At 41.2% G+C, this 11,909-nt stretch overlaps 1 protein-coding gene across 1 annotated transcript in view; it reads left to right on the top strand.

The window, feature by feature from the left end:
- Window positions 1–6,963: 6,963 nt before the first annotated feature.
- TNRC6C (trinucleotide repeat containing adaptor 6C) overlaps window positions 6,964–11,909 on the top strand; it is a 99,803-nt gene continuing 94,857 nt past the window's right edge. Inside the window, exons 1-2 of the mRNA XM_008693809.2 lie at window positions 6,964–7,641; window positions 8,425–8,446. Of these exons, the coding sequence (XP_008692031.2) occupies window positions 7,579–7,641; window positions 8,425–8,446 (85 nt within the window). The 5' untranslated portion in view covers window positions 6,964–7,578. The remainder of the gene's footprint in view (window positions 7,642–8,424; window positions 8,447–11,909) is intronic.

The raw sequence follows: 11,909 nt of genomic DNA, 5'->3' as shown, positions 1-11,909 counted from the left end.
GTCAAGATGTGGGCATGGCTTAACTGGGCCTGCAATCCAGGCCAGGCAGGGTTTCCATCAGGGGGCTTGGCTGGGGAAGGGTGGGCTTCCGAGGTCGCTCAGGCCATTGACAGAATTCATTTCCTTGCAGCGGTAGGATTCTCGGTAGCTGTTTCTTCAAAGCCAGCACCAAGAGGGAGACTAAAGTCAGTCTGCTAAAAAGATGAAGTCTTATATAATGTAGTCAGGAGAGCAGCGTTCTGTCACCTCCGCCATATTCTAATGGTGAGAAGCAAGTCACAGGTCCCTCCCACACTCACAGGAGGGCATTTATACAAAGGTGTGAACGTCAGGAGACCTGAGAGTCTCTATCAACTATATTATCCTTTGATCCTCAAATAAAAACTCTTCCTTCTACCCTCTGCTCTTACTCATCAGAGCCATGGTCCTCTTTTCCACCCCCAGTCCTGGTGAAACGCTGAATGACTTCATGGTTCTTATAGACAGTCCATCCAATACTCGGACCTAAAATTCTTGACCTCCTGTATGCTAGTGACCTTTACTTTAGAACTCTGTCTTGTGATTCTAAATCCCAAGCATATGTTCTTTGCTATATAACTCCATTTATGTCCATAGTCTATCAAGTATTAAAGGTAATTCAAGTCTTGCCTTCACTTTCCTATTAGATTCTCTGTCCCTTGAGGTCCAAGACTGTTTTTTTGTTTTTTTAAGATTTTATTTATTCATTGGACAGAGAGAGACACAGCGAGAGAGGGAACACCAGCAGGGGGAGTGGGAGAGGGAGAAACAGTTCCCGCCGAGCAGGGAGCCCGATGTGGGGCTCGATCCAAGAACCCTGGGATGGTAACCTGAGCCAAAGGCAGGCACTTAACGACTGAGCCACCCAGGCGCCCCCAAGACTGTTTTTATATCTCCTCCCTCTTGTATTGCCCACAGGGCCTCCTGAGTACTTCCTGAACAGAGCAGGTATTCAAACACATGGTGAAAAATAAAGAACCTAAGTATTTCAGTGACAGCTGGACAGGATACCACTTCCTTCTTCTTCCTTTTTGAAGTTTGTCTGTCAACACTTTACTAGCCCTTCCTAACCTAAACACTGTCAGGAAATTCTAATTGAAGTTAGCCAAACTTTCTAAATAATGCACATAACACAGACACCCAATGAATTAGTGAATATTTTAATGACGTGGCATTGGAGTCTAACTGGGTAACTTCAGAGTATAGGCTGTGGTTTTGTCTTGTAGGTGAAAACTAAGTTAGGATGAAAACCAACTATAATTTCTGGTAGCTAAACCTCCAAGGTAAAACAGGCCCGCCCTTTTTTATTGAATCCTGTTCTTTTGCAAAAAGGGAGTAATCAACTAACAAAAAGACTGGAAATTTGGAAGATTTTCCAATCTGAATAGTTTCGAGTGGGGTGGCTGCATTCCCAGTCTACCTACACAATTGTCTTTTGAATCCTCTTTTCTCTGCGACAATGCGTAGTTTAACCAGGAATTCTGAGGTGATTGACAGACATTGAGGCTTCAGTTATGGGGCTCCCGTACTTCCCAACTCTTCCTTCTTCTGGCTGCTTCCAGCATAAGAGCGTTGCTTCTTCCTCTACCCAAAGTCTCCTAAGCCAGTGATGGCCGAACTATTTGAGAATAAAAGAAACATTAGATTATTAAAACCCAGATTATTAAAAATATTTTCTTTCTAATAAAACTCAGGGTAGGGGCGCCTGGGTGGCTCAGTCGTTGGCTCAGGGCGTCATCCCAGCGTTCTGGGATCAAGCCCTACATCAGGCTCCTCTGCTGAGAGCCTGCTTCTTCCTCTCCCACTCCCCCTGCTGGTGTTCCCTCTCTCGCTGGCTGTCTCGCTCTCTCTGTCAAATAAATAAATAAAATCTTAAAAAACAAAAACGGGGGCGCCTGGGTGGCACAGCGGTTAAGCGTCTGCCTTTGGCTCAGGGCGTGATCCCGGAGTTCTGGGATCGAGCCCCACGTCAGGCTCTTCCGCTATGAGCCTGCTTCTTCCTCTCCCACTCCCCCTGCTTGTGTTCCCTCTCTCGCTGGCTGTCTCTCTCTCTGTCGAATAAATAAATAAAATCTTTAAAAAAAAAACAACAACAACAAAAACAAACCTCAGTGTAGTGGGGACCCATTATAATATACCTTGCCATACAGAGTATAGGGGATTTGTGTCCAGTTTGGCCCTGTGTCCAATGTGGGGTCCAGAAGTTGAGCCCCATATCAGATTTTCTCCATACCTAGTTTTCACTACTACTAAAACAGAAGCTGTACCACCAATCAGAGTAATGCTGTTTCCTCTAGCAGAAGCTGGGCGGGAAAGCACTAGTTGTTTGTAGTGGTCACAGACTGGAGAGGAAGTTCATGTGTATGAATAGAAGAGTGATTGAATGGGATAGGATAACATTCACACCATGGTGTAGTACGCAGCCAGTAGAAATAATAGATTGGATTGATTAGTTGGGGGTGGGGCTGAGGAGAGAGATTCACACATGTTTTGAATGAGAACAGCAGGATGCAAAACTTGTTAGAACACGATCCCACTTTTACAAAACTGATCAAATAAAATGCTTTGTAAGAATGTATAAGTCTGTATGTTTCCATACAGTTACCTGAGCACAGAGAAAGACCTGGAAAGGTATGAACGGGGTGGTTAACATGGGTTATCTGGAAGGATGGTGAGGGAGCAGGGGCTTTGCTGTGTGTGTGGAGGGAGGAAGAACCTGTGAGGGGACTCCAAGGAAATGAGAAACAAAAACGCACAGTGTACTGGAAAAAAATACAGGGTCACCTTTACACGTATATTGCAATCATATATTTAAATGTAATTTTAAAAAGAAAAAGTTTAAATTAAAAATAAAATTCTCCCAACCTGGCCCTCCCTATTCTTTATTCTCCTTGCAGCTCACCTTGTCAGTCTGCCTCATAGCAACTCCATGAAAAAAAAAATAACCAACTCCCTCTACAGTTGGCCCTTGAACAACAGGCCTCCTGACTTCAGGGCCCCACTTACACATGGGTTCTTTTCCATAAACACAATATAGTACCATAAATAGATTTTTGTCTTCCTTATGATTGTCTTAACATTTTATTTTCTCTAACTTACTTTATTACAACAACACAGTATACAGTACATATAACATACAAATATGTGTTGTCTGTTAACGTAATCAGTAAGGCTTCTGGTCAAAGCAGACTACTAGTAGGCAGTTTTGGGGGAGTTAAAAGTTGTACGTAGATTTCTGACTGCTTGGGGAGTCAGCGTCCCTAACCTCCAGGATGTTCAAGTGTCAGCTGTAGAGTTGATACATATTATTATTATTTTTCTTCTTCCAATGGCTCAAGAAACCTCCCAAATCTAAGTGTTATGGTTTTGTTTTTGTTTTTTTTAAGTAATCTCCACGCCGAATGTGGGGCTCAAACCCACCACCCCAAGGTCAAGATTGCATGCTCTTCTGACTGGGCCAGCCAAGTGCCCCTCCAAATATAAGTTTCTAATCTTCTCACTAACCCTGAAAGGTAGATAGAATCTGAAGTATTACTTGGTCATTTCAGGGAATAAGGTGTCCCTTGGAAAGAAAGGATACTTATGGAAGATGTCTTTCTTTTTAAAGTAAAAATGTGATTCGATGTTTTTTGAAAAATTATTAGTGAGAAATGGCAGATACTGTACTGGAGGTAGAAGTTACTGTCAGTTGGGGGAAATTAGGTAACATTTTATTAAAGAGCATACATCTGAATTGTGCTTTGTCATATAAACATGAGCTCAGGCAGGCAGGGCTTAGGACAGCTCACAGCTATGTAGTCTCTTTATTTACAACATTTTATTTTACTGTGTAGTAAAACCTTGACGGTGCTGCTGGAGGAGTAGTGGCTCTAATTACTTTCATTGTCAGAGCAATAGAGTTAAGCGATCATTTTTATTTCATCTTCGGTTGAATACCTTTTATTTCTGTATTTTTTGGAGGGATGATTTTTTCTTTTTTTTTTTTAATTTAAATTCAGTTAGCCAACATGGTCCATCATACGGTTTTTGCAGTCGAGTACCTTTTAAAGGTACACCTATATTTGCCCATTTTGTGAAGTTTACTATCTTAGGATAATTTAAGGCTTTCATTCTTCTGTAGATTTAGAAAGTAAAACAATAGAGGAGGACGGTCACTACTTGGTTTTTATCTGTTTGCTTTTTTCCAAGATGCGTGGCGGCAGCAGGACGGTTATAGCCCCACTGTATGTACGCCACCCGTCATTCACGGGCTTGCCTGTGCCTTATAAGAATGCTTAAGTGCAGATTTCCTGGTGTCGCCGCACTGTTGAACAAGAAAATATTCCTGTAAAGTGTCATCTGAGATAACGAGTGATCACCATTTTCCAAACTTGATAAACGTACAGAACTTCTTTAAAAGCAGTGTTCTCAACCTTGGCGAAACATCGGAGCTGTCCGGAAGCTTTAAAAACTCCTGACGTCTGCGTTCCACTCCCAGAGAGTGCACGGACGAGTGGCAGCCCTGGCTTTGGAAGTTTTTAAAACTTCTCAGGTAATTCTGATGAACAGCCAAGACTGAGAACCACTGTTTTAAAGGAACAGTATTCTCTAAGTAACCCCCCCCCCACATACACTGTGTTGATTTAAATTATGTTTATTATGATAGTGTTTAAATATGTACAGACAGCAGGTTGAAATTCCTTATGTATGTAGTTGTATATAAAACACATTTATGAATAAAAACCTCAAAATCAGTAACTTCAATACAGCATAAATGTAGGGATGGATGATATTTTCCTGAGGCTTTCATGCACGCTTTCCTTCTGTTTCGTCTTTCCCACCTGTATCAGTCTGGGCCCAGGCAGGAGATAAAAGCACACAGTAATGTAAACAGGGAAAGTTTCTTACAAAGAATAGTTAAGCCGTGATACAAGAGTCACACAGAAGCTGTAGGGGACCTGGGGCAGAGGGAGAGTCCCCGAGGAAGGTGGAGATGCAGCCCACGGCATGGCAGAGCACCTCTGTGATTTGCCCATCCGCGAGTCTGCAGTTGCTGGGCAGCAGGAAGCTCTCCTCCAGAGCACAGGACTGGCTCAGGAAAGCCACAGCCAGGAGTCCATCACAGGGCCACACAGGCAGCCGGGCCCTGGGGGCAGCCTTCCTGGTGGCAGTCTTCCTGGTGGCAAGCTGCAGCTGATGGCCGGCCCTGTGGATGTGCAGAGGAAGTAGGAATGTCAGTGCAGCAGGAGATGTGGCGCACACGGGGTCCCAGTCGAGAGGGCCCTGCCATCAGCGGGACCCCGAGAGGTGGGTGTAGGGTTAGGGCAAGCAGCAGGAGGCCCGAAGCACACAGGGTCTGTTGAAAGGTTCAGGTTCACAGGCAGGTGACTGTTGTTGAGGTTGCTGAGGGACCACCCTTTCTGGCCCATGGCTGGGGTCCTCACAGCTACATGCTCAGTTCTCCCTGGAAAGGAGAAAAACTTAAAGGAACTGCCCGTTTACTGCAGAGCGTGTGTTGAAGGTTGAATTTGGAGTTGCCCAGCAGTAAATTGGTATCTGACCCACCACCCCGTGCCAGCCAAATGCTTTTGCAGTGTTCAAGCCCTCGCTTACAGGCTGCCTGACTCTTCCAAGTGGTGTTACTCTGTGCTATGCTCCCGCGTATCCTTATAGTATCTCACCATGCTGTTTAGGAATCTTTGTTTAAAAACTAATTACTCATGGGGCGCCTGGGTGGCTCAGTCGTTAAGCGTCTGCCTTTGGCTCAGGGCGTGATCCCGGCATTCTGGATCGAGCCCCGCATCGGGCTCCTCCGCTGAGAGCCTGCTTTTTCCTCTCCCACTCCCCCTGCTTGTGTTCCCTCTCTCGCTGGCTGTCTCTCTCTCTGTCAAATAAATAAATAAAATCTTTAAAAAAAAAAACAAAAAACAAACAACTAATTGCTCTTGGAGTGCCTGGATGGGTCAGTTGGTTAAGTGCCTGACTCTTGATTTCAGCCCAGGTCATGATCTCAGGGTCATGAGATCGAGCCCCACATTGGGCTCCACATTGAGTGTGAAATCTGCTTAAGATTTTCTCTCTCTCCCTTTCCTCCTGCCTCTTCGCCCACCCCAATGCTCTCTCTCTCTCTCTCTCTCAAAAAATAAGCAAATAAAAATAATTGCTCTCTGAGACACCTGGGTGGCTCAGTTGTTTATGTGTCCAACTCTTGATCTCAGCTCAAGTCTTGATCTCAGGCATGAGTTTGAGCCCTGTGTTGGACTCCATGCTGGTCCTGGAGCCTACTTAAAAAAAATTGCCCTTTCAGACAAACGTATCATGTAGGAATCTTTATTTTAAAAATAATTGCTTTCTCTTGGCAAGGATGTCCATTCCCACTGTTGGTGGGAATGCAGACTGGTATGGGCACTCTGAAAGACAGTGTGGAGGTTCCCCAAAAAGTTAAAAATAGAGCTACTCTGCCATCCAGCAATTGCACTACTAGGTATTTACTCAAATACTAATTTGAAGGGTTATATGCACCCTGATATTTATAGCAGCATTATTAGAAGTAGCCAAACTACGGAAAGAGCCCAAATGTCCATCGACTGATGAATGAATAAAGAAGTTGTGGTACACACGCGCGCGCACGCACACACACACACACACACACACACTGGAATATTACTCAGCCATCAGAAAAGAACGAAATCTTGCCATTTGCAATGACATGGATGGAGCTAGAGAGTATTATGCTAAGCGAAGTAAGTCAGAGAAAGACAAATCCCTTATGATTTCACTCATGTGGAATACAAGAAACAGATGAACATGGGGTAGGGGGGGGAAGAGAGGCAAACCAAGAAACAAACTGTTAACTATAGAGAACAAACTGAGGGTTGCTGGAAGAGGGGAGGTGGGCAGGGGGATGGGTTAAATGGCTGTTGGGGATTAAGGAGGGCACATGTTATGATGAGCACCAGGTTTTGTATGTAAGTGCTGAACCACTAAATTTTACACCTAAAATTAATATTATACTGTGTGTTAACTAACTGGAATTTAAATTGAAGCTTGGGGGAAAAAATCTTAAAAAAAAAAAATAAGTGGTTTTCCAAGCAAACATATAATTATAGTATGCTTGAGAATCACCTCCAAAGATTCTGATTTGGTTGGGCTAGGGTGGAACCCAGGAATCTGCGTTTTTAATAGGTAGTCGGGAGGATGCTGATGATGGGGCTCCTGAGACGACAATGAGAGATGTGGGTCTGGGGCCGGACTGTAGGAACAGTGTCTTACTCCGTTTTGTACCCTTATTGCCTAACACGCTCCCTGCTAGAAGCATGGTGTTGGACACGTGGGCAGCATGAACGACCACAGAAGCACTGACGCATCAGGGCCGCCCCGAGAAGTGGTGGCCCTAGAGAAGCTCCCCATGTTTCACGCCCCTTCTCAGAGTGCCCTTCTGCACACAAAACTCAGGCTGACCTAAAACTTGCTGCAGCTAGTGCTTCTTCATTGTTTGATTTAAAATGGACATTATACCAATGCCACCTTTCTTTGTTTCATAGGGAGAAAGAACAAGAAACACAAAAAGAGGAACGTTTGATGGAAGAAAAGAAAAAGAAAAAGCAGGAAGAAAAGAAAAAGAAGGAAGGTGCTCAGAAAAAGGTTTGGCTGGCATCCCTACCACTGCCCGTGATCATTACGTGTCTCATTTGCATTGGCACAGCCATTATGTTAGAGTTCCATTTTAGGACCTCAAAAAATCAATATGATAAATCTCTAATTAACAAAAAATAGATGTTGTACTAGTGAAATAAATACAGAGTGAGAGCCACAGAATGTTTTTCTTAAGGAACTAGACATAGTACAGCTGTGTTTTAAAGAAGTGTGGGTTTTGGTGGTGGTGATAAAGAACGGCCACGCTCTTCCACTTAGCGCGAACTGTCCAGAACAACCATGTCTGAGAAATGAGGAAAAGGGCCATGTAACTGATTTTATTAGGAAAGCTAGAAATAATTTTTGCAGGTTTGTCAAATGTTCTTTTATATATCCTATTAGTATATATTAAAAATTAGAAGTCCTTCTGTAAATCTTATCGTCTTAACTTGAATCTTAACGCATTTAATTTACCAAGTTAGGCCGTTTGTTGTTGGTCTTGCCTAGTTGAACATACCTTGTAATTTAAACTGTGTACCTTTTAGTTTATATTAAAATACAGAGCTCTTATGAGCTTCCAGATAGTTTTTTTTTTTTTGCCTTTAGATCAGTATTGGCATATAATAGCATGTAGACAGTTATACGTTTTCCCAGTAATAAATTTTAATAAATTGTGACTGAGCAAAACTTGTTTTTAAAATTTCCAGTATTAACGTCTGCTTATAAACTTTCATAGATGTGCACATGCTACACATTATTATTCCTAAAGAGTTTCTGATTTTTTTTTTTCAGGCTGCTGATCAAAAAACCAAAGGTAAGTTTATTTTATTGGGGGGGGCGGTACATTAGATGGCAGCACCACACTTTTTATGATGAAGATGACTTTTATTTTAATTGATAGTTAACGACAAAGAATCTAACCCTGGCTTTGAATCTTTTGAACCTTCTTTTTATCATTCACTGTGCATTTCTTCGTTTATCACGGGTTTCATATCTGCATTTCATTGGCATTTGTTTAATCTAAAATGCCTAAAGAATGTTATGTTTGCTTTCTGAACAATGCTGTTTACTTTTCCTTTGGTTTGTTTTCTACCAAACAAAGACTAAACTGATAAAGGTGATACTGTACTACTAATACTTTTGTTGACCCCTTAGAGTTTCCAAAATAAAGTTTATGTATATGACTTTATCCGAACTTCATAACTGAGCAGGGCAGGTGTTAGGTGACCGTGAAGAAACCGAGGCTGACGTGCAAGTTAAGTGGCTTGAGCCGGGCCTTCTGACCCCCGTGCAGTGGGCCTCCGGGTGCTGGCACCAGGGTCACAGTAAGATGGGATTTTGTATAAAGTAAATATTAAAAGGCAGCCCAGTTCCCAGAAAAGAATTTGTCTCTCACTCTCAGAAGCAGTATGAATGTATGGCACACTTTTTCAGAAGGTCCAGAGGGTTGTGGTACATAGTCGTATTAGCAGGTAAGATCTTGAATAAGAAAGAATGGTTTCTTCCACTTGTCATTGAAAACTACAGGATTGTTGTTCTGAGTCATTTATTTCCTTTTTTTTTTTAAAAACATTCTGAGAAGTTTTTATAACCTGATTCAATACCAGCCATATTCTGTTGTCATTGTCAGTGTTTTCTCTTCAAATAGTAACAAATTGCTTATGGTCGTATCATGATCCTGCCACACTACACAGAATTCTTATTTCCCGTTACTGTTCTGATGAGCATTTCCTTGCTTACGCCAAAGTCTGCTAGTGTATTCTCTTCTCCTTTTATCTTCTCTAAATTACTGCTCCTTTGGGTCCAGTTTGTCATCAACTGTGCTAACTATAGCTAGCCGTAGCACACATAATAATAGTGATTATTAATGCTCCTAAACAGGAAAACAAAGCTTCTAAAATTATAATCTAACAGTGCTGCTAGGTAACTCATTAATGAATATTAGCAGTACTAAGGTTTACATTTTTCTCAGATGCTCCATTATTACTGGTTCGAATCAAAACTAACTGCCTGCGGGAAGCAGGAAGGTGTTTCTGAATTTCTGACCGGACATGCCTGTTGGGCCACACAGGCTGGGCCTGCTGCTTCCCCGAATGAACACCCCCATCCCCTGCCCCTCAGAGAGCTGCACTGAGCAATTTGAAAGCCTTTGTATGAGCCTTTCCACAAACAAAGTAGCTTCTTATAATTTATGCTAAACATTGTCTTTGCATCATCAGTGACTCAAGAAAGAGGTAGCCGAGCACAGTTACCGTTATGCCTTTAGTGAGATTCGAGATGCCCTCACAGTTGGGGGAAGGTGATCAGACATAATCTCACCTATATATTGTATTTCTGCTGTGGCGGGCCTCGTATCTGAGTGTCAGACACTGTATAATGGCTTTTGCTTTGGTAATCAGTAATCTCTTTATTTTGGGCACTGCCCTTAATTTGGGCACAGATAATAGTAGCTTTATATGTGATGTGATGATTTTGTGATCCTAAATTTTCCATATTGTCTTCTGGGTTTTTTATGGATTTAATTTTTCTTAAGGATTAATTATAATACCCATAAATGTGAAGTAATTTAATTCATTGGTTTTGGCCAGATTTTCTGAAGTTCATAAAATAGAAAGATAAGTTTTCATACAAAAAGCTCAAAGTTAATTATATCATGTATGAAAGCAAGTATCTTGATGGCCCAGTAGGTCTCAAACTCCGTATGATTAGTGCTTTATGATTTTGAGTCATATACTTTTATAAATTCATACATTATGATTAGTCTCCTAATCTTGCTTGAAAGGACTATAATTTAAGTTTTGCAGCTGGGTATTCAACTTTGCCATGCATTCAATTTGTAATGCTAATTTTAAGAAAATCTTTATGTGCTTTTGTTAATGTAAATCAGTTGAAACCATATTCCTTCAGTAGCCTTACGTTGAGTGATAAAGGTTTTGGGGTCACAGATTATTTGCCCTGTGCTGTATTCCTAATAAGGCTCATTCTAAACATGGTTTTCTCAGTATGAATGAAGGTGAGCATTGAAGTTTAAAGGGTGCCTTCCCAATTTCATAGTCAGATCTAGATATGAACAGATACAAGTGAGAACCCACATCTTTGTGCTTTGCCAGTTAGGTGGCACTTCTTTTTAGCAGAGCCGGCTGAGTGCTGTTGCTCAGTTGTGAGCTATTTGCTCAACACAATATTCAGCAGTTAGTTTTTATAAGGCATCACATCTGTGTTTTCCTGAATTACACTGTGTAATAAAATTGGCCAGATTCCTTGCATTTCCATGTATTCATGTTCACGTCCACATAACCAAAACAAATATTATTTTGAGTGTATGAGTTACCCTTAGAACCAATAGCTAAAAGTCTAGTTAGTGTGCTTTGCACAGTATATTTTATAAAATATGGCATTTTGTTGTCTATCGGCAAAATTAATAAAATCTTAGCATTTGAAGGATCCTTAGAGATTCTCCAGTTCCTTCATTGGTTTGGAAATGAGATTCAGAGAGGTTAAACAATTTGCACAAGTTTTGACAGCTATAGTTAGTGGCAGAACTAGAATCTTCATCTTCTGGTGGTCAGTTATGTATATTTTCTGCCGTCATCTGAAGGAGACATCAATATTTATATCCATTATCAGTATAATTATTCATTTTAGGAAGTAACTTAGGATTTTTTCAAATAAGGCTGAAAGAAATTTCTAAGAGATTCATTATGTGAAGGATCTTTATGGGATGGTATCTTACAGGATTTTAAATATTAGATGTCTTTCTTTAGCCATGGTGCTCTATGTTTAAAGTAATTATTTAATTTTACTGTTAAATCCCTGGCAGAAAGAAGATATAATAAATGCATAAATGTTTTTTCCATGGGAACAAAATAAAACATATTAAGATGTGGTATTTTCCCCCTAACACTTAGGCAACTTAAAAGGATAAAAATTATTGGGAAAAAAACCAACTAAGCAGGTACATACATATAAATTCTTCACTGAATTTTAGAAGAAAGGAAGTATAAATCCACTCGTGGCAAGATGGCGGCACAGTGCTCCTGTTACAAGCCCTTTAACAGCATCTTCTTGACGGCCCTTCTGCTAAGTCTCAGATAAAGCGAAAGTCCACATCTCTGTTTAGCTTCACTAAACTATAACATTAAATGTAAAGGCAGTTCCAAGTTTAGAGAAAGTTACAGTTTATAGCTGTATAGGAAGCTGACGGTCTGCTCTCTGAGAAATCACTTAACAGATTACTTTCTTTGCTTTGCTTTTTTTAACCGCTTTATTGAGTTACA

Source organism: Ursus maritimus, unplaced genomic scaffold (assembly GCF_017311325.1).
Source record: "Ursus maritimus isolate PB19 unplaced genomic scaffold, ASM1731132v1 scaffold_24, whole genome shotgun sequence".
NCBI classification, from domain to species: domain Eukaryota; kingdom Metazoa; phylum Chordata; class Mammalia; order Carnivora; family Ursidae; genus Ursus; species Ursus maritimus.
This window is presented reverse-complemented; position numbering and strand designations above follow the sequence as displayed.